This window comes from Tachysurus fulvidraco, chromosome 10, assembly GCF_022655615.1.
Source record: "Tachysurus fulvidraco isolate hzauxx_2018 chromosome 10, HZAU_PFXX_2.0, whole genome shotgun sequence".
NCBI classification, from domain to species: domain Eukaryota; kingdom Metazoa; phylum Chordata; class Actinopteri; order Siluriformes; family Bagridae; genus Tachysurus; species Tachysurus fulvidraco.
The window spans coordinates 13,197,875-13,225,633 of record NC_062527.1 but is presented as its reverse complement, the minus strand read 5'-3'; the positions used below and the strand labels follow the sequence as shown (position 1 = coordinate 13,225,633).

At 41.3% G+C, this 27,759-nt stretch overlaps 2 protein-coding genes across 3 annotated transcripts in view; one reads left to right on the top strand and one right to left on the bottom strand.

Moving 5' to 3' along the window:
* brsk2a (BR serine/threonine kinase 2a) overlaps nt 1-10,567 on the top strand; it is a 183,688-nt gene extending 173,121 nt beyond the window's left edge. The window contains exons 19-20 of the mRNA XM_047819701.1: nt 672-761; nt 7,960-10,567. Coding sequence (XP_047675657.1) covers nt 672-761; nt 7,960-8,159 — 290 coding nt within the window. The 3' untranslated portion in view covers nt 8,160-10,567. The remainder of the gene's footprint in view (nt 1-671; nt 762-7,959) is intronic.
* A 1,091-nt stretch (nt 10,568-11,658) lies between these two features.
* The window catches only part of abtb2b (ankyrin repeat and BTB (POZ) domain containing 2b), a 48,550-nt gene continuing 32,449 nt past the window's right edge, over nt 11,659-27,759 (bottom strand). For both annotated transcript variants that reach the window (XM_027172919.2, XM_027172918.2), the window contains exons 4-17: nt 20,388-20,540; nt 19,696-19,861; nt 19,468-19,557; nt 18,883-18,984; nt 18,641-18,737; nt 17,952-18,087; nt 16,528-16,754; nt 15,164-15,342; nt 14,971-15,076; nt 13,668-13,770; nt 13,366-13,456; nt 13,202-13,270; nt 12,863-12,976; nt 11,659-12,646 (exon numbers count right to left, since the gene is read on the bottom strand). In XM_027172919.2, the coding sequence (XP_027028720.1) occupies nt 12,446-12,646; nt 12,863-12,976; nt 13,202-13,270; nt 13,366-13,456; nt 13,668-13,770; nt 14,971-15,076; nt 15,164-15,342; nt 16,528-16,754; nt 17,952-18,087; nt 18,641-18,737; nt 18,883-18,984; nt 19,468-19,557; nt 19,696-19,861; nt 20,388-20,540 (1,834 nt within the window). In that variant the 3' untranslated portion in view covers nt 11,659-12,445. The remainder of the gene's footprint in view (nt 12,647-12,862; nt 12,977-13,201; nt 13,271-13,365; nt 13,457-13,667; nt 13,771-14,970; nt 15,077-15,163; nt 15,343-16,527; nt 16,755-17,951; nt 18,088-18,640; nt 18,738-18,882; nt 18,985-19,467; nt 19,558-19,695; nt 19,862-20,387; nt 20,541-27,759) is intronic.

Sequence of the window (27,759 nt, the reverse complement as noted above, 5' to 3'; positions counted from 1 at the left end):
TTTTGTATGTTTTTTGTTTTTCCTTCTTGTTGAGTCGTCTTCTCGGTCTGTTTAAACGTACTGTACGTACAGCCCTTGTTCCTCAATACACCATTAAAATAAAAAATAAAAAACGGCTCAGACTGGCAGGTATACCACAGTGTGCCACAAATACTGAGGAAACTTCTTCTCGTCTGATTTTGTAATCGTTCACTCTGAAACAAGAGCTGCTTCCATGAACTCATGAAGCACATGCACCTTGTCATCTAGATACAAAACCAAAAAGACAGAGATGTCATAGTTACTCTCCAGCAGGCTGCCTCTTTTCCACCGCAGTGCGTTGGAGCAGTCACGGTGCTAATGTAAGCTCCATACTCTAATTATCACTGCTGCCAATGACATGCAGTTTCTGTTGCCCTCACAGGCAATTACAGGCAGAACAAAAACAAAAGAAGCACCATTAGTCAGATTGTTCTCAGAGAAACACATTATTTTGCAAGCTAATGTCTGAGTGTTTTTTTGTCATTTTAACCATTATATCTAATTTGTCTTCGAGAGGCTCTTTAGGCAGCTGTTTGTATTCAGACCTGAGGACTGAATTGTGTAGTCAAGATCTGGACGATCGTGATCGTGATCGTTTCCACTCACCGTCGTGCAGGATGATGTGAATTAAACCTGACATGTGGTTCCAGGTCCGAGTCGACGCTTTAAGCGGGTGGTGGAGACGATCCAGACTCAGCTGTTAAGCACACATGATCAGCCAGGAGTCCAGCAGCTGGCTGGTGAGTAAAGCTCCATACCTCACATGGCCCTGTCCCAAACCCCTCCTTCAGCATCCAGCACATGCATGCCACCCCTCACTACACATCGCTCCATAGCACTTACCCCACACCCACTCACGCAAAACATGCATTGATCAGACTATGGATGTAAACAGAGAGCTCGGGGATAAAATTACACACACACACACTATAAAACATTTTATGGGTTATACTCTGCTCATAAGCCCTTATACAAGACCACTGGGGATCTACCTGTTTATTATGTCTAACAAAGCTTCATGCATCAACATTATTATAAAGAGAGTAATAAAGAAGCACGTCATTTAATGGAAGATGTATTGTGTCCCGAAGAGCTGCTGCTGAGTCTGTTTTAAGAGCAAACTGGGAAAAACAAGTGGGAAAGAAAGAGAAGCACCTTTGTCCTTTCTCTATGCATGTCGTACCTTCTGACTCATACCCCGTCTGCTGCAAGCCTGTGTCCTCTACATCTGCTTGACGACAGCTCCCCCTACTGAGACACAACTAGTTCTACAATACCATACGCAGTGTAATTTGCTGGTACTGTACTATGCTTCACTGATGCCTTAGGAATTCAGCTTTAACCAGAGCTTTCAGTGCAATCAATGTTTTTCAGATAATGGAACAAACCCAGAAAACCATTAATATGAGTGGAGATGCTGCACGAGCTTCTGAGGAGGACAGGGCTTTAGTGGATCTTTAATTAAGGCATGTTACCCACTGCACAACATTTGGCTTGAGAAATTCAGAGAAATGCTTTTTTATTTTTTTTTCCTGGTTCAGTACCAAAGGTCTAGAATTGGTACCTGTTTAAAACTAGGACCAGAAGGATCAGACAAGGTTCTTGGGCATTGGATGAGAAGCAGGTTGTTGCTGATCGGTTATAAACTCTGTCGTACATCGAGTGCAAACCTTGACCTTGTGAGCCAATAGAAACTGATGGTGGGACTGTGGGTTAATTTGGTCAGAAAACCATGGAGAAGATGCTTATGAAAAATAACCTCTCTCACAATGCAACACGTGCAAGATAAAATTCTGTTAGGATTCTGTTAGGATTTTCTCATTAGCAAAGTCAGCATCTCTGCACACCATGCGACAGCATGAGAGCGGCATTGTGCAGTTTTATTTCTTAACCTGGATAAATATTTACATTTTATTTTTCTTAGTTTTGTGGTACAAACTCGTTCTAAACAAATGCTCTGTTTATAAAATCGTTACGGTTTTATTTAACAGTTTGTCAGATTAACAGTCGTATTTATTTGTTTCTTGCTTAACAGCTGTGTTGTTTCTCATTAACAAACAGTTCGGCAAATTTTGTTGAGACCGGTTTACACTGAATAAACAAATGGGAGATCAAAGGAACAATTTAATCCAGCAATCTTACCATTGTGTTCCAGTTGGGGTGAATAAGTTTACATAGGCCTTGCAGAAGCTGCCGATTAGGTTTATAATTTTTAAGAAGAAAAAAAAGTAGTTCTGCCCTGAATAGATTATTTCACATAACAGATGTGGTGTGTAGTCCAATAAACACAAAAATAAGTGAATTTACACAAATGAACCAGTTGAAAAGTTTACACTTGCTCAATTATACTGTGTCAGGGTTTTTCCTGGGTCACAATTGGTCTTCGGTGGTGGCTGACCGACATGGTCATACACACACAGCAGAGTACCCTAGTACCCACATGATCCGCAAGCCCAATATTGACAATAAATGTTAAATTTAAAATAAATACAAGTAAACTATTTGTGATTTTTTTTTTCTTATCTTATTTATTCATGAAAAAAACGATCACTGTCAGGCTAGATAGTAAAAGAAAGCGATGAGTCATTAGGTCGTGAATCGGACTTTAGCGGACGTGTTGTGTGGGAATCCTGGCTGTTATGACATTGTGAAAGATTTGTCAACACACACACACACACACACACACACACACACGACACTTCATAACTGGATACATTTTTTGCGTTTATTTAAAGTTATGTCAGCTGCATGTGTGGAATGCTTGTCACAAATTGTAAGAGAAGATAAGGCAACTTTTTTTGACTGCAATTCACACCCAGCGTTAATTCAGCAAAAATATTCTCCAAATGCACCACGAGAAACATGGATTCGTCAGTAGCCTGCTTCACTCACAAAACGCAATTACACATCAAATAAGGCTTTGGCGGGACAAAAAATCGTTTTCAATGTAGGAAAAACCCTGTGTGTGTTATAACCTGGAGGATCAGTGACTTCTTTTATCTTTTGTGGGAGTCCTTCATAGTCCCGTGTTTGTCCTGAGCAGTTAAACCTCCAAGTGATCCAAGTGATGTGATGCTGAGATCCATCTTTTCACACAAGACTACCGAGGAACTCGTACATAACCATCACAAAAGCTACAAACGTTCACTGATGATCAAGAAGGTCACACCATACATTAAGAGCCAGGGGAGTGTAAACTTTTATATGTTAAATCGTTTGGGTATTTTTACGAAGCCTCTGATTTTTTTACTTAGTATCAGCTGTAGTGCTGCGCTACTGTTCAGCTGATATATGATATGATGATACAAGGATTTTGATCCTTTTTTCAAGTTGATGTGAGTGAACTAGACAGTCGTGACATATACGTTCACATGTGGGTTGGATCTTTTTGCCTAATGTGCAGAAGAAAAAACTTGTCTCAGGTGGTATGTGCTGATATCAGGAATGGAGGACACACCAGGCTAGAGCATCACAGCTTACTGCATTCCATCTCTCTCTCTCTCTCTCTCTCTCTCTCTCTCTCTCTCTCTCTCTCTCTCTTCCTGTTATGCACCACTTGTCCTCTTTAGCTGCCACAGTCTTTCTTTCTGTCAAACACACTTTCACAAACAACCATCACTGCCACTGCTTCCTGCCTCTCACTCAGTATCGAGTGACTGGGTGTGTGTGTGTGTGTGTGTGTGTGTGTGTGTGTGTGTGTGTGTGTGTGTGTGTGTGTGTGTGTGTGTGTGCGCATGTTTGTGTGTGTGTGTGTGTGTGTGTGCGTGTGTGAGGCTCACTGCCACACTGCACTGATGAATGGCAGTCTCTGGGCAGCTCAGGGGAACAATACGCTGATGCTCTACTATACAAACTAGTTTCTTGTTGAATAGTGTTTGTCATTTATTCTACAAACTAACTGAATAAAGGTGTTTATGTAGACTGGGTGTTAGTGTTTATGGCCATAGACTGGGTGTTAGTGTTTATGGACATAGACTGGGTGTTAGTGTTTATGTAGACTGGGTGTTAGTGTTTATGGCCATAGACTGGGTGTTAGTGTTTATGGCCATAGACTGGGTGTTAGTGTTTATGGCCATAGACTGGAGTTAGTGTTTAAGGCCATAGACTGGGAGTTAGTGTTTAAGGCCATAGACTGGGAGTTAGTGTTTATGGCCATAGACTGGAGTTAGTGTTTAAGGCCATAGACTGGGAGTTAGTGTTTATGGCCATAGACTGGGTGTTAGTGTTTATGGACATAGACTGGAGTTAGTGTTTAAGGCCATAGACTGGGAGTTAGTGTTTAAGGCCATAGACTGGGTGTTAGTGTTTAAGGCCATAGACTGGGTGTTAGTGTTTATGGCCATAGACTGGGTGTTAGTGTTTGTGGCCATAGACTGGAGTTAGTGTTTAAGGCCATAGACTGGGAGTTAGTGTTTAAGGCCATAGACTGGGTGTTAGTGTTTAAGGCCATAGACTGGGAGTTAGTGTTTAAGGCCATAGACTGGGAGTTAGTGTTTATGGCCATAGACTGGAGTTAGTGTTTAAGGCCATAGACTGGGAGTTAGTGTTTATGGACATAGACTGGAGTTAGTGTTTAAGGCCATAGACTGGGTGTTAGTGTTTAAGGCCATAGACTGGGTGTTAGTGTTTAAGGCCATAGACTGGGAGTTAGTGTTTAAGGCCATAGACTGGGAGTTAGTGTTTATGGCCATAGACTGGAGTTAGTGTTTAAGGCCATAGACTGGAGTTAGTGTTTAAGGCCATAGACTGGGAGTTAGTGTTTATGGCCATAGACTGGAGTTAGTGTTTAAGGCCATAGACTGGAGTTAGTGTTTATGGCCATAGACTGGAGTTAGTGTTTAAGGCCATAGACTGGAGTTAGTGTTTATGGCCATAGACTGGGTGTTAGTGTTTATGGCCATAGACTGGGAGTTAGTGTTTATGGCCATAGACTGGGTGTTAGTGTTTATGGCCATAGACTGGGAGTTAGTGTTTAAGGCCATAGACTGGGAGTTAGTGTTTAAGGCCATAGACTGGGAGTTAGTGTTTAAGGCCATAGACTGGGTGTTAGTGTTTAAGGCCATAGACTGGGTGTTAGTGTTTAAGGCCATAGACTGGAGTTAGTGTTTATGGCCATAGACTGGGAGTTAGTGTTTATGGCCATAGACTGGGAGTTAGTGTTTAAGGCCATAGACTGGAGTTAGTGTTTATGGCCATAGACTGGGTGTTAGTGTTTAAGGCCATAGACTGGGTGTTAGTGTTTAAGGCCATAGACTGGGTGTTAGTGTTTATGGCCATAGACTGGGAGTTAGTGTTTAAGGCCATAGACTGGAGTTAGTGTTTATGGCCATAGACTGGAGTTAGTGTTTATGGCCATAGACTGGGAGTTAGTGTTTAAGGCCATAGACTGGAGTTAGTGTTTATGGCCATAGACTGGGTGTTAGTGTTTATGGCCATAGACTGGAGTTAGTGTTTATGGCCATAGACTGGGTGTTAGTGTTTATGGCCATAGACTGGGTGTTAGTGTTTAAGGCCATAGACTGGGTGTTAGTGTTTATGGCCATAGACTGGGAGTTAGTGTTTAAGGCCATAGACTGGAGTTAGTGTTTAAGGCCATAGACTGGAGTTAGTGTTTATGGCCATAGACTGGAGTTAGTGTTTATGGCCATAGACTGGGAGTTAGTGTTTAAGGCCATAGACTGGAGTTAGTGTTTATGGCCATAGACTGGAGTTAGTGTTTAAGGCCATAGACTGGGTGTTAGTGTTTATGGCCATAGACTGGGTGTTAGTGTTTATGGCCATAGACTGGGAGTTAGTGTTTATGGCCATAGACTGGAGTTAGTGTTTATGGCCATAGACTGGGTGTTAGTGTTTATGGCCATAGACTGGGAGTTAGTGTTTAAGGCCATAGACTGGGAGTTAGTGTTTAAGGCCATATACTGGAGTTAGTGTTTATGGCCATAGACTGGGTGTTAGTGTTTATGGCCATAGACTGGAGTTAGTGTTTATGGCCATAGACTGGGAGTTAGTGTTTAAGGCCATATACTGGAGTTAGTGTTTATGGCCATAGACTGGGTGTTAGTGTTTATGGCCATAGACTGGAGTTAGTGTTTATGGCCATAGACTGGGTGTTAGTGTTTATGGCCATAGACTGAGTGTTAGTGTTTATGGCCATAGACTGGGAGTTAGTGTTTAAGGCCATAGACTGGAGTTAGTGTTTATGGCCATAGACTGGGAGTTAGTGTTTAAGGCCATAGACTGGAGTTAGTGTTTATGGCCATAGACTGGGTGTTAGTGTTTAAGGCCATAGACTGGGAGTTAGTGTTTAAGGCCATAGACTGGGAGTTAGTGTTTAAGGCCATAGACTGGGAGTTAGTGTTTATGGCCATAGACTGGAGTTAGTGTTTAAGGCCATAGACTGGAGTTAGTGTTTAAGGCCATAGACTGGGAGTTAGTGTTTATGGCCATAGACTGGGAGTTAGTGTTTAAGGCCATAGACTGGGAGTTAGTGTTTAAGGCCATAGACTGGGAGTTAGTGTTTAAGGCCATAGACTGGGAGTTAGTGTTTATGGCCATAGACTGGAGTTAGTGTTTAAGGCCATAGACTGGAGTTAGTGTTTAAGGCCATAGACTGGGAGTTAGTGTTTAAGGCCATAGACTGGAGTTAGTGTTTAGGACACACACTTATCTACTACTATACCAAAGCATCATGCATTTACAGAAAGAGCAATCCGGAAGTCTCCAAAGTCAAGGCCAGTATTACAAAATCAGGATATACAGCAGTTTGGTTTGCTAAAATGTCTCCTGTACTGATGAGCTGCCATTTATAACATGCTGACTGGCAGAAAGGCTGGAGCAGTGGTAGGATGGTGGGATGAAAACTGCAAACTGGGATTCAAAAGCTGATACAACAATCTGTTTTATTTAGTGAATGTAAATGTTTACAGGCTCCTGTCATTATTGCTGGCTTTTGTGATGTAAAAAAATAAAAGTCATTTGTATCAGATCATTTTTCACCTTTAATGCGATATAGCAATCGACAAAATTCATGTGAACAACATGTAAAAAAAAACAAAATAAAGGATTTGCTTTAATATACAGTGCATCTCCTTGTATAATGGAGCATGTGAATATGCTCAGAATGAACCGATCACATTCAAACTCATGTTCACTCTTTCACTTTGTTACACTTTGGTAAAGAGTTTAGAAAGCATGTACGGAAAAATCACTGTCAAATCAATCAGGAGGAAGGAATCTCCAGTGCATAAAACATAGTGAAGGGCGTAATCATCATCATCGTCATCAACATCATGAGCCGAGACAGTGTGGCATCACAGTGACTTGAGGAGGGCTGTGTTTAGGAGATTCTCTCAGTTTGACAGATCTGGAGCATTTTCTTGCACAGAAGAGTGGAATAAATCTGCCGTGTCAGGAAGCTGACTGAGGACTGAGTGCTGAAATACAAGCAAAACCTTATTACTGAAGGGCTTTTTGTATGGTTCTCATTTTTCTCCTAAAATGTAGTTTTGAACTTGAACTTTGTTGCTTACTGTATATCATAAAAGGTGGAAAACGATCTGATGTGATTTATCATGGTTTTGTGTTTTTACGTCACAGATATCTGAAATTTTCTTCTTCTCATTTAAAAGAATAGATCAGCCACAAGTTCTTAAATATTAAAAGTACAAACCAAATTCTATCTTGCGCTCATTTTAAGTGACCTACGCTCTCAATTTGGCTTAGAATTGAAAGACTAGTAAAGTGGCATCGATTGGTTTTGAAACGCCTCTGAATCCTTGTATTCCAATTCATCTTACCCCTCTTTCTTCTTTTGTTCATCTTCCCATCTTTCTCTGGCCACTTCTCCTTGTGTGAAGCCCATTATTCATTGGTTTGTTTGTTCTCTCTCTCTTTCTCTGTTTTCTCTGTTTCTTTTTCTCTTCCCGTCTGTGTACCTAGGCAGCCCATTGAGTAACTTCTTTGACGTAATTAAACAACTTTTTTCAGACGAGAAGAACAGCCAGGTGCTCCATCCACCTGGTGCACCCAACAGACACCCGCAGCACGATCCCGAGCCTAGTGACTCTAAATGCCTGGTAGGAAATGCCAGGGACAATGCCAGGATGGTGGCCTCTGTTGGGACACAGGAGCAGAACTAGAGACCTGTAGAAATAATGCAGTCGTTCCCACATACTGACTTACATCCTGTCAGCAGTCATGCAACTAATCTAGACCCTATAAATGTTTGTATGATGAAATGACTGTATAACGATGAACATGCCACGATAAGCACACACTCTTCTTCCCTCATGCCATTTCCTTAGACTTGTCTCCATTCTCATCATCTGTGACAGGCTTTCATTCTCCTTTGTGTCCACTTTCCTCACTTGTCTGATGACTTGTTTTTACTACCAGGAATTATCCAGAAAAGCTATTAACACCCCGCTCCCCTGCTCCACCCACGTTCTTTGACGGAGGGCGCTGTTCATAAAGACGAAAACCCAGGCGCATCATCCTTCATCTTCACCTTCTTTTACCTCTCTCCAATGACTTTGTGGTCCTTGAGGAAAACATACACACCGACACCAACATCCAGCTCCATGCTTCACCTTCTCCCCTTCTTCTCCTCTCTTCATCTGCCCTTACACGATCCGACGTACAAAGGAACTTTTTTTTACGTCTTCAGCTCGCTACACGCACGACATGTACTACAGATACAAATGCAGACATGCACAACTCTGGGATGGACTCACAAAGGACAAAACAATGTGAGACATGGAGAGGAAAAAAAAAAAAAAAAAAGACTGATTGTCCCAACGGGATAAAACTCATCACAGATTGTATTGTCATTTTCAATGATGACTTAAATTAGAAGCTCTTGATCTAGAAGCTCTGCTGCAGAAGGACGTATATGCCTATATTGCTCCAGTGGGGTTGGGGGTCATGTAGAAAGGAATGAGCTGCTGCTTCAGAAGCTTATCTAAATGAATCATTTCCATTGTACAGACATCTCATGTATAACAAAATGCCTAGATGTGCTACTAATATTTCATTTCGTTGTAGATTCTGACTGAAATCTTGTGCTACCACACACTATATTATACATACAGATTTTTTTTTCTGTTTATTAATGCTTTATTTATGAAACCTTAGTTTCAAGTAGCTGCTGCACTGAATCCAGAGTTCTGACATCATTCAAATTATTTTACGATTCACATCTCACGTCACAAACCACCAGCAGTAGAATTACCGACAAAAAATGTTGAATACATTGTGAATATTTTTGTATTTTTTCTGTATTTAATCATCGTAATTATTCATCCTGTATGTTTACCTTAATTTATCACCGTTCTGAACACGAGTGGAAATTTTCGGATTCAGCGAACGTTATTTATTTATGTCCTCGATTGTTTAACGAGAGAGATTTTTCTCATGTCTTGATTTAGGAGATTTTATGTAGACATTGAAAATATTTTTTTTTCTAGCATTGAATTATGAAAAATGTTTAGTATATGTTTTAAAAAAAGGCATAATTTCACAGTTAGGAATGTAGTCTTGCCTATTTGGGAAGGGAATGAGCATCTTGATATTTGTCAGTTTCATTGTGTGTGTACAATGGATTGAGACAAAACGCTCCTCTTGAGTCAGTTCTCTTGTAAATAGACTGATGTCACCTTCTCATATGCAGGAGGTGCTCAGTACATGCTCTTCTACGCTTTTAACTTATATTGCTGTGTGCATGCCAGACATCGGCTTTCCTTTGCATGGCGCTAGTGTAACTGCTAAAACCCCTTCTCTGACCCCTTACTGCTTTCCTCTGTGTTATTGAGATAAAAAATAGCCTTCCTGCCCTTCTTTTCGCTGTTCTTCTAGCCGCTGTTTTGTGTCGTTCTCTCTTTCTTGATCCTTTAGTGCACTGAGTTTTGAAACGCTTCCTCTGGCCTGTATCATTTACCTCTGATGAAAGAAATACCATCAGTCTCCAAATTCTAGTTTACAGACATGGGAAGAGTTGTTTTTTGTTTTGTTTTTTTTGTTTTTTTGACAAAAGAAAAATGAAGCAATACCTGTTGTTAATCATCCTATTTTATACAGTAGACTACGACTGATCATGTGACTCCAGACTATAAACGCAGAGCAGGAATGAACATGAAGCTGTAATATAACTGTGAGCAACTTTAGAACAAGAAAAAAAAACAAAAAAACAATTGAAACAATAAACTGATTCACTTATTAGGAATTTGTGTAGCCTGTTTGACTGTGTGTGTGTGCGCGCGTGTGTGTGTGTGATTGTGTGTGTGATTGTGTCGCTGTGCGTGTGTGTGTGCGTATGTATACTTTGGTTTGTGATTATGTTGTGTGTATGGGGGGGGCTAAACGCGCATGTGTGTATGATTTTGTTGAATTGTATGTCTGTATCTGAGGTGTGTGTAGGATTGCATGCTTAAGTGTGTGTGTGTGTGTGTGTGTGTGTGCGTGTGTGTGTGTGTGTGTGTGCGTGTACGTGCTTGCTTTCTCGGGACTGTTGTTGATCTTTCTTATGTCAATATTTAGCTTCGTTCCATCTCCAGCTCACGAGGCGAGATGAGGTAAGATACTGTTTTGTTTGTCTACACAATCCTCTCACTTTAACGACACTTCTGTTTATTAGCATTCTCTTTATTACAGATGACTCTACTTCACTTTTCTGTACTTTATACGAAAGTGCACTTGAGTTCTGGTCTCTGATTGGTCAGGAGGTGTGTATCACAAGTATAACACACACTCTAAATGATCCTCTCCATAGTAAGAGTTAATGTACAGCAGATGTTCTACATCATCCAAGCCTAATAAACAGATTTTAAACACATCGTGTTTTTATACCAAAGAAAGATGCCGAATCATTGAAGTGAAGCTTTTTGTTAGGAGTCATTTCTTTTTATTGAGTCAAAGTTTCCCAGCACAGGAAGGTGTTCAGGATTGGAGGAGTGTGTACTGAACTTCGCCACACTTCACATTACATCTCGCTTCATCCACTTGGGGTTATTAGTAAAAACCCATTTTCAACATTGCTAAAAAAAATTGCAAAATTATGCAATAAAAGATAAATAGTGGATTGTGAGTTTCTCTCAGGACCTCATAGGACACGGTGTCAAAGCTGGAGGGAGTCACACGAGTTTGGCTTCCTCTCAGAGAGCAAAACATTCAGTGCTATTTAGCATCTTTTGTAATTAGTGTCATCATAAACTTTCTGACACTCTGAGGTTAATTTGCATATCCTCAGTTCTTTCCCTAATCTTTGGCATTTTCTCCAATCACTTTTACAGCCACAAAGATAAACAAAAGAAACCTGCTGGCTAACTGACTGTTAAAGAAAAGTGAGAGCTACGGCCTCTCTGTGCGTTTCACACACTACAATACCCACAATGCAGTGCATTAAAAAAACAAACCATAAACCCCTTGTGTGGGTTTCCTCCAAGTTCTCTAGTGTCCTCCCACACAGCAGTAGGTGGATTTATTAGATTTAAACTTCCGCACTTACGTCAGTGAGTATGAAAATGTGTGTGTGTGTGTGTGTGTGTGTTTTTGCTCCAAAGTGGTTACTAAAGTTTAATGTATAAAATGTACCTAGTAACTTTTCAGTTAAATTAAAGTAAAATAAAAAAAAAAACACTTCCATGATATTATATATCATTTTATATTATACAACTTTTACTAGCAACAGATTCTTTGCGTTAATCCAAAGTTTCAGCATTGTTATTAGCATAAGACAATTAGATCTGCGAAATCTCACTTTATCACCAGCTTTTCCCCTTTGTCTTCCTTATAGTCTTTGTACAGGTCAAATACTCTCTCAGTGATTGAGTACTAAAGTGAATTCATTTGTTTTTATGTTTAAAAAAATAACATTTGCTTTTATATTATTTTATTTGTTTGGCATAGAGAACGATAAAAAGGTGACTTAAATAATCTCACATTTTAAATAGAAAAGGTCCACTCTTTTTTCCGATACCAGTCCTATGTGCTGTAATTTAGCTTATTAAAATAAACAACACACTTCTACTCCATTTGGCCCAGTACAAGTCCTACCACGCAGACTCTTTACTGACGATGAAGTATAGAGGGAAATCTTCTGGCCTCTGTGGGTTTCCTAAATAGCTTAGGATAGCTTTAACTACAAGCTTTAACTATAAGAATGCCAGTGCATTCAGTGTGTAGTAATACACATTTTACACAATTGTGCATGGTGCAGTCTCATATTGTCCATAATTACAAGCTCCCAATGTCTCTGTCCACATTGTTCCTCTTCACCAACAGTTTCTCAGTCTTTCCTATTTTCACATTCTGCCGCTATGTTTCTCTGTTCCTCCTTCATTTTTTCCCTCATCCTGTCTTTCTGTTTTGTTCTTCCCCCTCAGTGATGATCTGTGGTGTAATTCTTCAGTCCGTGCTCCTCGCTGTCCTCTCACACATGCGGTTTGATATGGAGCATTGAGTGCATCGTGTGTGTTAACATAGCCTCCAGTTCCTCCAGGAGCGAGTCTCTGCCCGAAGCTGAGCGCGAGTTGGAGATTAGACCGCGGAACGTTTCCCTTTCCAGCAGAACGCCCATGTTCTTCAGGAAGTAGCCTTTACAGTACACGCTCAGCTCTGCTGCACCGTTGGCCTAAAACACATCCCCACACACGAGAGGTTTTTTATGTTTAGTGCACTGTAGATTGTGTGTTACGTACAGTTTAAATTAAATAAATTACCTGCAGACTTTCTCTGCAAACAGGCTAGGTTAGTTTGTATTTACTTTCTAAAGTTCGTTTAAGCAAATAATCTGGTTAAGCAGAAACTCCTGCTGGCTGTGTGGAAAGGTGTGTATTGTGCTGCTCACCTTGGCTGTGTTGTACACACTGACTGCGTTCTCCAGGTTGATTTTCTGAGCACAGAGCAGTTCACAGTGGTGCTGTAAACCTCCTAAGTGGAACAGTGTTGCCACTGACAGCAGCTGGCACAGGACAAAAAAGAAATCAGCTTTCCATATGCAGTGTTTTCAGAGGATATCAACAAATACACTTTCTAATGTATTAGTATCATTATATATATATATATATATATATATATATATATATATATATATATATATATATATATATATATATATATATATATATACACACACACAAAAACATCTGTTTCTCTTCATCAGTTATCTGCAACCCCTCAAGCTTACCTCCAGCAGCTCGGACACAGCGAGCCTCAGAGTCTCCGTCCCACCCGAATACAGATATGACATCATCACCTGGGGACATGGAATGTGAAAGTGATTAAATTTACATCTTACAGGACAAAGCTCTTCTGCACAGGAGGAAAAAAAAGGGAATTCGCTGCTGATACCTGGAAAATGTTGTACTTGACATCACTGATCTCAATCTCCTTACAGTGCTGGGAGCCCTCAGAACTGCAGGAGCCCAGAAGACCCTTAAATCTGATAAGACATGGATAGAGCTTGAGACAGAGAAGAGCTTCAGAGTGTAACACTAAGAGCATTTTAAACAGAAGGACTTCTTCTAAAGGATATGCATTAACGTAGCAGATAAAAAACATCACGACTGTACCGAGCGTGCTGTTATTTACATAATTTTATAACCTTCTATGCACCTAGAACAGTCCCTTTTTCATTCTCAGGTCCATCTCACCTTTCAGATGCTGTGATCAGCAAAACCCGGTGAGCGTAGAACGGTTTTCCCTCCACCAAAAATGTCACGTCTGACATTTCCTGGTTATTTAGGAAGTGGGGATCTGAAAAACGAGACAGAACACAGACTGATTAGATTAGATTGATGTGCTAATTTTAAAGGTTGGATCAATTGCTGAATCCTTGCACTAGTATCCCACAATTCATCGACGCTCACTACGTTCCCTTACTGGAAATGAAGTCATATTCTGCGAAGCCTCTTAGCTCAAAATTTGTAGCCAACTTTGTGCACAAATACAAGTAACTTCTTATTGTTGTTGTAGTTCTCAACTGATCTACTTCATTAGTGATATTTGTCTTCATTTGTCCCCCTATACACAGTTTGTTTGAGTCAAACTACTTTTAAGTTTGATTAGTATGTTTATATGCCGTATTACACGTAAATATTGTATGTGTTTTTTTATTATAGTGACTAATGAGGAAATTACAATGTCCCAGGAAATTGAGTCATTAGGGTCCCAATGTGACACTGGGAGCTCTTACCAGTGCCTGATCCTGTATATTACCTATGGCGCTATTACATTATATTACCTAGCTACAGCGCTAAGGAGCAGATTGAGACACACTGCTTTTTTCCCTGCACACTATAATCACACACGTTCTAACCTTCTTTGGCAGCATGGAAAAGAGAATTTATCTTGATCTAATGGTTATCGGAAATTGTTTGTTATTCTATTTTTACAAAAGAAGATAATAAAAAAAGGGAGACGTTGCTACACTAAATCCTAATTCTAATCTTTATCCTCTGTTGTATAATATTGTAATACCACATGCCTGCCCCTCCCCCCCTCTACAGAGGAGCCTACATTTGCATATCAGAATCTGATTGGTTTAAATGTTTTATGACACAAGAATACTGTTATCTCTTGTTATCTCAGCATTAACTCTTGTACTGTTACAATTTTCACACTAACTTTGATATTTCAGATGAGAACATTTTGCTGTTTCTTTCCTCAAAAAGTCATTAAAAGCAGATAGTAAAAATATGCATGTCTTTTGAGGTGGACTACACTGAAGATTCCACTGAAGGTTTGAAGTGTATTATGCATTTTGTACAAATTTTAACTCGGATCTCGAACGATCCCCCACTATACTTTACTATGCTATATATACACTTTATACTATGCTTCAGTCTAAAAAATACTCTGTAAGATTGCTTTAATGGAAACCTGATGTTAAACAGATGAGTTATTCTATGTCAAATTTTGGGTGACTTCGATGAAGTCACACAGGTCTTCAATTACCGAGCTGTGCTGAGAGAGACGTCTTCTTCTCAGAAACGACAGGAAGTGGAGCAGATCCAAAGCAGTGACTGAAAATGGAGCCTAACTGCTGCATTATAGCTTCACTCTGCAGGTGGAGAAAATGAACAGTGGGTTAGTGTGGGTTCATGAAGCCATTCTTCATATTGTGCTGGTTACAGTGTTTGCTTGCTACCTTGCAGCTCTTGAGAATGCTGAACATGAGAGGCAGGCCGACAGACAGCAGCTCCTCTCCGTATTCGTCCTCCTTGATGGAGCTAAAGTCTCGGAGCAGAGACAGCATGACCGAGGCTCTGGACTGAAGCTGGGCACTGCGCAGAGACTCCAGCCACACATGCATCTTCCAAGGCACGCCTGCAGGGGGCACCAGAGAATCAGTGCATTAGTTTCATTTATATCCTCCACTGACAGAAAAGCCTTTCAGAGTCCACTAAACTCAAGCACACATCCCTGTAGCCCACTGAGCCATCCTGTCCTTTTCAATGTTTGAATTAGTGTCTTACTGACCCAGTCCAGCTCTGACATACTCTCAGTTCATAACAATAATGATGGAAACATACTGTACGTATAAAAAAAATCTGTCAGATTTACTAACATTAGTGGTTTTCATTCATTCATTTTCTACTGCTGATCTGTACTTCTCGGGTCACGGGGAGCCTGTGCCTATCGCAGGCGTCATCGGGCATCAAGGCAGGATACACCCTGGACGGCGTGCCAACCCATCACAAGGCACACACACTCTCATTCACTCTCACACTACGGACAATTTTCCAGAGATGCCAATCAACCTACCATGCATGTCTTTGGAGCAGGGGAGGAAACCTGAGTACCCGGAGGAAACCCCCGAGGCACGGGGAGAACACATTAGTGGTTTTCAATCCTTTTAATGCCATATACCCTCTGGTGAACATCACCTAAACAAATCCACTTTTCTTTTTTCCCATGATAAATAAGGAATAGAATATGTGGGTGAGGAATAAAATATAACAGAGTGTGCTGTTCGAGGAAAATTATCGGTGAGAGTGCATGATGTGATAAGTTACTCTAATCAACTCAGTTCATTATTTACTTACATGCCAGAAAGTGTTTTCTGCAGTTAACTGACTTTTTTTGTCAGTAGTTTATATAGTATGTAAGTTCCTGTAATCGCTTACATTATAGCATCTATAACAATAGACTCTCCTACACTGACAATATAGCAACACTGTTACTATGGGAACGACAACTTGTTCAAAATAACGATTTAATATAAACCTTGTGGCTGGAATTCGAGTCTGCTATTCTGCGAGGTCTTGACCAATCAGTATTGAGTATCGTTGAGCACTGTTTAAAAATGCATTATGGTTCCACTGTTGTCAGATATTAATTATCTAAACACTAAACACTAAAATTAAAGATTACGATGCATATCATGTTTTTTGCCATATTGGCATTTTAAGAAAAGAAAAAAGGAACACTATTTATTCTAATCTAAGAAATGAAGCAGCACAAAGGCACATTTGTAAATGTTGTAAAACAGGTTAAACATAAGGCCATTACCCAGCGAGCGCAGCTCCACGGTGACATCCAGGTAGCCGTGCTCAGCGCTGTAGAATGATGCCTCTTGCAGGGCCTTCATGCGGGCCTTACAGAGACGAGGTTGTCCTCCCTCGGATGGTGCTGCCTCCTCTGCCATCCCCACCACCCCCTCTGCCAAGATCTCCTCCAGAGAGAGCACATCGTCCTTCACCTGCTGCGGCTGAGAGAGCAGCTTCCTCAGGACGTTCCTGTAAGGGAGAGAGGACAGAGGAGTTAACCTGGAAACACTACTGCTGTTCGTACACACACGTATAAAGAGTGGCTGAATGGCTTTAAACACGGCATCTTTATCTACTTCATAATATGAGCTATTTCATTCTGTTAGGCAATATTGATTTTCCCATTTTTACTGAAGGAAATGGTTTACAGAGCAGTAAGACAAATAACAGATAGTGTTTACAGTTTAATTAATGTAAGATAAATATTGGATTATCATGTGCAGCCATTACACAGTTTACTTACTGAGCTCATGTTGTACATGGTGAACAGTAAGCAGTCTCTGTTTATACACAGATGTGTGTGTGTGTGTGTGTGTGTGTGTGTTTTAAAGGCTGGATCAATTGCTGAATCCTTGAAGTGCACTAGTATCCCACAATGCACCACACAAAAAGGGAGCATCGACGCTCACTACGTTCCCTTACTGGAAATGAAGTCATATTCTATTTTTTTGTGCACAAATACAAGTAACTTCTTATTGTTGTTGTAGTTCTCAACTGATCTACTTCATTAGTGATATTTGTCTTCATTTGTCACCCTATACACAGTTTGTTTGAAACTACTTTTAAGTGTGATTAGTATGTTTATATGCCGTATTAAACGTAAATATTGTATGTGTTTTTTTATTATAGTGACTAATAAGGAAATTACAATGTCCCAGGAAATTGAGTCATTACAGTCCCAATGTGACACTGGGAGCCCTTACCAGTGCCTGATCCTGTATATTACCTATGGTGCTATTACATTATATTACCTAGGGAGCTAAGGAGCAGATTGAGACACACTGCTTTTATCCCTGCACACTATAATCACACACATTCTAACCTTTGCATGGGAAAGAGAATAACTAGATCATTAGCATTTACACTGTCTAAAATGTACACAAGCTGTATGCCAGTGCACTCACTTGTGGAGAACTCTAATTATGATTATGCCATTATGATCCTTCTTGTAGAACATATTCAGAAACCTTACCTCTTAGGTGCAGGAGAAGAAATCTGAGATCACTTTAAAACTGTAAGCAGTTGGGATTTTATACTCAGGGAGTTTTGGTAAACACCGGCCCTGGTTTCTGTCTGTGCTGGTAAATCTACACATGAGTATAATCACTTCCTTCTGGGGTTACACTGAGTGTGTGTGTGTGTGTGTGTGATCTCAGTAGGGTGTACCTGTGGCCATGTGCAGCAGCGTGACTAAAGCAGTTCATGTCCTCGTAAAGTGATGACGTAAGAGCGTTTCCTTCCCGGGCCCTCTGCAAGGGATCAGCCCCTCTCGCCAACAACAAACTCACCATTTCATAATTCCCTGCAAGACAGAGAGGAGAAAACAGTAAGGGAAAAGAAGAGAAACACACGAAGGTGAGAAGCGGGTGAGAAAATATCAGAGGTATTTTTTTTAAAAAAGGGAGAAAGACAAAAGGGAGGAAAGAACTGATGAGACGGTTCCATATCTTAATTGCTGCTTAGAGAGTGTTTTGCACATGCAGCTGTAGAGGGAGTATGTGTGTACTGTGGTGTTTCTCATCAGGCAGCTATGTGTGGCCTCTCCGAAATCCCTACACAGAATGTCCCCACAGACTTTAAAAAGTATCACGCAGCCACAAACTCCCTCACCGCACCCGGTAAATATGCATGCCATGCAAACACACACACTGTGCACACTCCTGACCCAATTCAGTCAGCTCTTGTTGCTTAGTTCATTGTCAGCCTTCTGCAGGCTGCCATCATGAGCCTATTTTTGGCTTCTCAGCAGTAAATGAGCTTGAGAGTGGCATAGAGAGAGAGAGAGACACAGAGGAATGTGCAAAGCTCAGGGCATGGGAAGGTGTGTCAGTGTGTAATGAGTCCTAGGTACACACCTGCTGCTGAAGCCAGCTGGAGAGGAGAATCTGCACAGTTCTCTTGCCCATTACGCACTGCAGCTCCCTCCACATTGGCCCCGGCGTCTAGGAGAAGCTGACCAGGGACACACAAATACACAGTTAAGAATGTCCATAAACTTTCATGTCCACATCTCATTATTCATGTCCACATCTCCTTATTCATGTCTATATCTCTCCTTATTAATGTCTATAACAGTTAATATGAATAACAGGCTCACCTCTACCACAGAGATGTGTCCATGCAGCACTGCGAATGTAAGCGCTGACCAGTGGCGGCTGTCTGGGTGGACTGAGGGGTGTTTAGGAGAGCACACAGGCACCTAGTGGAAACAAAATACAGCTTCAAGCTCCACGTTACATAAAGTGGCAGCAAGCGTCTCCAAATAGGCGAGCAATAAACTACATTTTCACAGTCACTCAACACCTGAACTGACACAAAGCAACAATTATGGTTCAAGGATTCGTTTTTGAAATAGTTTATTGTGTTTTGTTTCAGGACACACCTTCATTTCATTTAATCATGGAACATTTGTCAGATATACATTAGAGCACTTAGAAATTCTTTCTTCGTATATCCCAACTTTGGAGGTTGGGGCAGAGAGGGTTAAGGGCCTTGATCACTTGAACCCCAATCCTTTAAGTTTATTCAGTATAAATAAGTTGTAAATTAGACATCCAAGGGGATGCAAACTTTTTCACTGTAGCTCTGAAGTGTTTTAAAGCAGCAGTAACATTCTTGGCATGCAATAAATCCATAGGTCATGGTGCAATCGAAACAGATCATCATCAGTAAACGCACTCACCGCTACGTCAGGATTGGCTCCGGCGTCGATCAGCATCTGGACCAGGGCCTCGTCTCCAGCAGCGCAAGCGTACATGAGTGGGGTCATGCCCTGCGTCACACACACAGCAGGAGAAAGAGACCTGTATGAAATCTGACTCGAGTTGGATGGACGTAGAAGCTCAACAGTCAGCACATTTGAAACATAATTCTCAGAATGGAAAGTCTATAAATGCCTTGTATTTTATACCTGATCGTCCATACTGTTGACTCCGTCTGGCCCCAGCAGCTCGATGGCCTGGCCTATTAGATCTGTGCGACCACAGTTGAGCATGCGAAAGCCCAGATCCAGCTGGAACTTATCAGTAGCGGCTTTGGCATCCAGCCGTTTGAAGGAAGTGAAACAGCACTCTGGCCTGGAGAGAGAAGATGACAGAAATGGAGGGTGGAGGAGAGAGTGCACTGGGGTCAGTTGTAATATATAAAGATAGTGTAAGTGAGAAAATATTAGGAATGAAAAAACAGGATAGCATGTAAAACCATTTGAAGGGAGAGAAGGCGTAGGAGGTGGTTTTATGACCGGAATGAAAGTGTGTCTTATTTCTTAAGACACTACAAATCATAAAAAACGCCAGGCCAAGGTCCTGACATCAGCCTGCGGTCTGAATCACTAGGCGGGTGTGGTGTTTAAAGTCTGAGGGTTTTGCAGATGGTCTTTGTCCACTGATACAGAAATGAACTAAGCGCTAGAACAGGAGTGAGGTCATATGTTGTGCTGTTCACCGCTGTGCCTGCGTCGCCGTTTCCACTGCCAGTTAAAGTGTGGTGATTTTACTACATCTGTTAAATGTTTATATAGGCTCATTACTGTATAAGGAAAATGTCAGTGTAGCCTGTGTTCGATCAGTTGAACGGTGCAGCGAGAGCAGGTGGAGATCTTACTTTAACAGTCGGGGTTCGCAGTCTAGTCCTGGTAGTAGCTGTCGCGCTGTCTGTCGCACGTCATCGCTGTCGACTAACAGGCTGCGGCGGTGCTCTGCATGTACAATGGCCACACGCATCCACTCCATGAGAGGTGGCAGCAAGAGGAAAGGCCTGTGTGAAAGACAAATAAAACACATGACAGATAAATGCACTGGCACGGTATAAATGACGTGAGTGGATACAGTGTTCTTCCTCTTCCTTTCTTTGTCCAGGGCAACATTTGTGGACTCAGTCCTACACTCAAGGGTTCCTCAAAGGTTCTTTAGATGGGCTCTACTTCCTCTTCACAGGGCCTGTACTTCCTCTTCACAGGGGCTGTATTTCCTCTTCACAGGGTTCTGTACTTCCCAGGACAAACTGAAGAAACTTTTAAGGTAATGGTTGTACTTTGGATGCTGTAATGCTTGCTACATTATCGGGGCAAATACACATGTATTGATACAAATTGTGTTTCTGAGTTTTGAAACTCAATTCAAACAATACTGAAAATACAGTATACTTAAAGGACTAATCTCATGAGTTTCATGAGTGCCTGTGAGGCTTAAAGTGCACAAATTTACAAATTTCGCCATTTACAGTCTTAAAACCTAGGCTTGACCTTTATTTGCTCCAATAGGGAAACACTTAAAGGTCAAACCATTCCCTCCATATGAAGCCCTGTCTGGCTAAGATCACTCGATTATTTAATGAACTCTTATGGAACCCTTTTGTTTTGGGGTGCCACAAAGTTTGGGGTGCCACAAAGACCACAATTTCTCCTCTAAACAGATATTTCATTAATGCATCTTGAACCTCAAAAGAATTTTCTAACTTAAAAATCACTGACCGCACCTTTAATCTGTGTTTGGCCCACCAGGCCTTAAAGTTTAAAACTGGCCACTTTGTACACAGAGACTGAGTCCAGGCTTTTGCAGGATGGACTTTGTCTTTCAGCACTCGCACACATCCTAATACTCACAGCTGCTACTGCTCACGCTCCTCAAATGCACAAACACACACACACACACACACACACACACACACACACACACACACACACACACACACACACACACACACTGACAAATACAGTACACTCTCCACGTGTCTTCTTTTGGACACTTCTGTCTAAATACAGCAGGACTTGACTAGAATAGTGACTACATTGTGCTGAAAGGATGAATGAGCAGAGAGACAGTAAAGCCAGCAGCAGGATTATAAATTACTTGTGGTTTAAAGCAGTGTCAGCTATGATGAAAAATCTGATGCACAACACTGTAACATATATATACATGAAAGGAAAACAAGGTCAATTATAAGAACACCGCAAAGGAGAAAACACTTCAGGGAAGTGTATACAAACTTGAAATCTATACACGATTAGATTAGAAAAATGCATTGTTTTATTTTGAAGTCGGTTGGATGTGAAAAGTGTGCATGTGAAGTGGTGTAGCTTCTTCTCCCTCAGCTAGTCAGTACCGCAGTGGCGTCTGTGTGCCACCAGGGGGAGTCTTTAGCTGTAGTCCTTACTGAACTGACCAAGAAAATGGAAGACTTTACTGTTTTTATTATTTTTGGACATTTTATCAATTTCATATACAATTTAGTATTACAAAAGCTATTGTTAATATGTTTTATGCTTGGACTTGACCTGACATTTATAAGTTTAGAAATGCAGCTAATTTTCCCAGAATCTCTGCAAAGCGTCCATCTATTGCTGCCTTCAGTTCACAATGGTCCATTAAAGCAATTTCACCTTTAAATGATCTACAGAAAGGGTTCATATCTTACTAAAATCAGGGTAGATAAACCAGAATCAGGCCCCCAGGCAGGACAAACAAAACAAGGCTAAGAGATTTTGAAAGGTGAGCTTTGTTACATAGCAGTAGAGGAGTGGAGCTACTAGGTGCTGGGTGAGGAAAGAAATCAAGATGTTTTTCAACATTTTAGAAATTCACAGAATTTATCATCATTTACTATCAACTGGGAAACTTACTTATACTTCTGGTAAAAAATAGGCTTAGTGGAGATGATGCAACCTTTAAACAAGTCACACACTAGAGTGTGTAGTGCACTGAACAGTGTGCAGTGTGATTTGGGACACTCCTAGGGAACTGTTTCAGAACATCACAACCTGAAAGCCAGTAATAGTGATTAGTGAAGGTGCAAAACCAGTGATCATTGACTTTCTGTTCCTTTAGTCTGTATTAATTAACTTCACTGGCTAACTGAATATTTGTTGTTATATCACTGTAGCTACCAGTTTTTAAGCAGTCAGTTAGAATTATGGGTTACAAAACCCCGTGACTGGTAACACACTGAAGCAGCTAGAAAAGGAATTGGATTGTTCCACCACTTTAAAAGGAATCAATTTGGAACAGTATTTAATGTGAAAACAATCACTTTTCTAGCTCAAAAGTACAAAGCGGCTTCTGTGGACGTTTCACAGCAAATGCTTTCTCACTCTGGAACAGATTGCACGTTTTACTGCCTACCATAAAGGGACACTTCGTCCACAATGCTCATGGTGCTAAGCCTTATTCTCTGCATTATTCTTCTCTCTTCTATCATTCTGAGTGTAAGATTTTAATTGTAATATTTTATCACCTCATCTTTGTCCCACAGTGAATATCTAGATCAAACCCCAGTGCTACTCAAGGCTGGATCAGGTGTGTAGCAACAGTCAACAATCAACTTCACCCTTCTCTAATCCTCTAATCCAGTCATTATAAAAAATAAAAAAAAGATGTTTTAAAAAGAAAACAACACCGGTTTGCTCTTCGGGAGGAGGTGTGACAGCAGGGACATGTGAACCAGACTAAGAAGACATATGCAAATGAAGCACGCAGGGTGGAACGAGCAGCTTATTAAGGAAGGAAAATATGCGCGAGGGAGATGAGTTCTATCAACAAAAACATGCAGAGACACATGAAAACTATTCTTAGATGATGAAAAAAAACTGAACAGAACAGAACACTTGAAATACTTTAAAAGTGGGTAAAAGCTCCAAAGAGAGAAAAGATAAGCTATAGGGAGAAAAAGCTATAGGAAGTAGCTTCAAGTATCTTCGTGTCTGGTTATGTTGTTAGTTAGAAGGTAAACTCGTTACAGCTTGCATAAACATTCTCGACTTTCTATATGGAAATTCCGAATAATAACAAGAAGCATTAGACAGACGCTAGGATTCCCAATTGAGTTTCTAAACAAATTCAAACAAACGCAGCCCTTTTATAATCACGACCCTTTGGTAAATAAATGGTTGTTATTAGAACATGTTTGTACCGGAGCGTGGTGGCTTAGTGGTTTACTTCTTAGTAAGTTTGCTTCACACCTTTGGGATCGGGGGTTTGATTACCACCTCTGATTTATGTGATATGTGATATGTGTGTGTGTGTGTGTGTGTGTGTGTGTGTGTGTGTGTGTGTGTGTGTGTGTGTGTGTGTGTGTGTGTGTGTGTGGGTGTGTGGAGTTTGCATGTTCTCTCTATGTGCCAGAGGTTTCTTCTGGGTCCTCCAAATTCCTCCGCTAATCCAAAGAAATTTATAGGCTTATATATATAAATTTTCAGCTGCCTTTATCCAGAGTGACTTACATGCAATCTTATTTTCTACAAGTGTGTAGTAGAGAAGTAATGGGCCTGCTTAAGTGCCCAGGGATAGCAGCTTGGCAGTGGTGGGATTTCAAATACAATGCCCTTCCGAGTAACATTCCAACATCATAACCATCTCTAAATCGTCTGTCCTAGGTCCATGGTGTCCTCTGCCACTCGGAGAGACTCCGGGCACCCTGTGACCCTGTGTAGGGTAGGAGCTACAGAAAATGAACAGATGGATGGATGTGGATGTTTGTACCAAGTGTTCCCTTGTTCCTCTTTGCTGAGTTCATTATCGAACTCTTTATAATGGTTACTTACATCTTCAGCAGTGTCTTTATCCTAATCAGGGTTGTGATGGAACATGAAATCACCTCTACACTACAAAATAAGTGCTAAATGTGACAGAGGAACCCTCTGTTCTAGTGGTCTACATTAAAAAAATCAATGATCTCTTCAGATCTCTGCTGAATTCTCTATAATGTAATACATTACAAAAAACCTGTGTGTGTGTGTGTGCTGAGGATACAGTGCGTGCCATGTTGATGGGTTATGTGTGTTTTAAATTGGTCCCTAATTTGACCGCATCATCTGGAAAAGAGCACAATGGTTTGCTTGTGTGTATCACTGTGTGTGAGGGTAAAAGATTGAAAACAGCGACAGGCACTACTGGAACCATCAGCCAAAACGAGCCAGCATTCTGCCAAAGAGGACTAGTGCTTTTCCATCTCTAAATGCGATTATTGATCCCTCAAAAGCTCTCAGGCTTGGAAACATCTAATCTGGAATTGGCTTTGGTGCAATAAAGCTACTATGTTAAAACCTTTGGCTTCTTAACAACCCCACTAACACTCACTCTCTCTCTCTCTCTCTCTCTCTCTCTCTCTCTCTCTCTCTCTCTCTCTCTCTCTCTCTCTCTCACACACACACACACACACACACACACACACACACACACACACACACACACACACACACAAACACACACACACATAGTTTTGATGAATAGTCCACTCTTGTGACCTGCTCCTATCTGAATGAAACACAAGCAGTGTGAAACTCGAGCCCTTCCAAACACTTCTAACCTTTGCTTTGTTCACTTGCCACAGGGCTACAATGCTATACATGCCGGCCGTGCGTGGGCCCCTGGTGCTCTCGCTCGCTCGGGCCCTGGGTCAGACCTTAACTGCGACCCTAGCATCTGATTCTAGAGCTCAAGTTCAACGCCTGAAAACGGAGTTGGTTCCGTGGGCCACATCAAAGCCTGGTTGAGCACAGGGCTCTGAAACCAGAGAGTGCTTCATGCTAATTAGCCTCTCCTGCACTCACACAATGCGTGGGTAATGGGGCTGTAGTTGGGAGCAGGTCACACTTCAGATGTGTGACTGTGATTAGACCTGAGCCACAGAGACCACATGCTCTGCATGCAAGCTGGATGTTTATAACCTGCTATAACAGCTTTGAATAACATTTTTTGCACAGAAAGCTTCAGATGCTTTCGCAGCTCTCGACTTCCCCCTTTTCCCCTTGTGCTCTTAAATTTCATGTGGTTTGGCAAAACATGAGGATTAAACCTAGTGTTATTTTTTGACAGAATGAGGAGCGTAGATTATTTGCTTAAAGTTAAGGCTAGACACAAACAGCTCCAAAAAAAAGTTGTTCAGCCAGATCCTTGACTGCTGACAAAGCTCCTTTAAGTTTGTTCTCTCAGACGTTCCTGAAGCATGAGGCGTGCTTCTCCATTCCAGCTAAAGCTTTGTGTTACTGTTCAGTCCGAACAAGGGCCTCTCGTAATGGCTTGATCCTATTCAGTATAATGCTCTCTCTTGGATTTATTGATTTGGTTGGAATAAAACATGAGTAAATATCTGCTCTCAAATTTCTTCAACAGGGTTTTGTAACTTCTACATGTGTATTGTGAGTGTGAGAGCAAATGCTGGACGATCCATGTCATAAATAGCCCCCAGCTGTCGATTAGCTCCCATCAGGCTGATGTCTACACTGCCATCATTCTGGCTGAACTGTCTTCTTAATAATGCTGTGGATCTCAAATGTCTTTGATTGAATTGTTAAGGGTTAGATGTATTTTTCTTTTTATTCGTCATGTTGTAACATGTAAGTCTAATGTACTGTATGATGGGGCAGTGGGTAATGCTGCTACCTCACAGCTCCAGCGTTCCTGGTTTGATACTGATCTCAGATTACGGTCTGTGTGCAGTTTCGCCTGCTCTCCTATGTCTGCATGGCTTTCCTCCCGGTTCTCTGCTTTCCTTTCGGCTCCTAAAACATGCTGCTAGATGGATTTGATACATTCAGCAGGCCTAGGTGTGAAGGAGCGTTCACCCAATCCTGGGTGTGTTCCCATCTCGCACCCAGGAACTGGATCCAAAGTGGTTTCTGAAGATTGATTAGTGTCTTTCAGATGAGCTTAAGATGAACTTGTATGAGCTACCTGACTGAAAGGTAGATAGGAGCTGGATCGATGTGGCAGGAAACTCATGATCTCACCTGAGTCTTATAAGACTGAGGATAATTTAGGCATCTGTCTTTATGTATTTATACAGTAAGTGACAGAAAGAGAGAGGAGGGGTTAGGGGGAGGGAGAGAGAGACAGAATTACAGAGAGAGAGAGACGGAGGGGGGGGGGTTGAACAGAGCCGTGTGTGTCTGTGCAGAGTAAAATAAAAAAATAAAGAAAGCCTGTTTGAGTTGTTCCTTGCCTGCCTCCTGTCTCCTCATTCCTGACCCAACCAGGAAAGTGTCACAATATGGAGGTAAACATGGAGGTAAAGCACAGCCAGGGATCCCTTCAGATATGATTAAGACTGAACTGACACTAATCGTATGCTTCAGGCCATCATTAAGCAGATATTGACATTAAGTTTACGCACTGAAGAAACCTCTACTGTACAAACTTGATCATCAAGCTGCACCACAAGCGTTATTACGCATTATGGGTTTACATACAACTTACGTCATATTGTAAGTGTGGGATCTAAATGGATGTTTTTGCAGTTACACACACAAGTGTACACACACACACACACACACACACACACACACACACACACACACACACACACACACTCGTGTGAGCTGTATGTCTTTAGAGGCAGTCCGGAGTTCAGTGTGTCGTCTAATAATTTCAGCCTCTCATTCAGACATTGACACTTAGCACCAAGAGCTCCTCCTCACCCCCCTGACCCCTCTCTGTCTGCCCTTTTCGTTTTTTTTTGTTTTTTTCTGTCTTACCCTCCCTCCACTCGATAACAGACATGCACTCTGCCTTAGGCTGTTGTAAAAATCTGTGTGTCACAGTAACCTCAAAGTATGACAGGAAGACCATGCACAGTGGCGTTACAATCACTGAGCTGTGTCAGGACCACACAGCATGTCAGAGAGAGAGAGAGAGAGAGAGAGAGAGAGAGAGAGAGAGAGAGAGAGAGAGAGAAGAGAGAAAAGAGAGAGACAGAGAGAGAGGGAGAGAGAAAAGAAAGAAAGAGAGAGATAGATAGATAGATAGATAGATAGAGAGAGAGAGAGAGAGAGAGAGAGAGAGAGAGAGAGAGAGAGAGAGAGAGAGAGACTGGCTTGAGTTTCAAACAAAGTTTAATACCTTTTTTAATAGCACTAGAAGCACACAGGGAAATCTGGAATAAGGAGCCAGGCTGAGTTGAGTGCCAGGGGTGAGCAACTGGCTGCTTTTTATTCTACTACCACACACACAGAGCAGCTTTGCTGTAAATCTCTCCTGGTGAT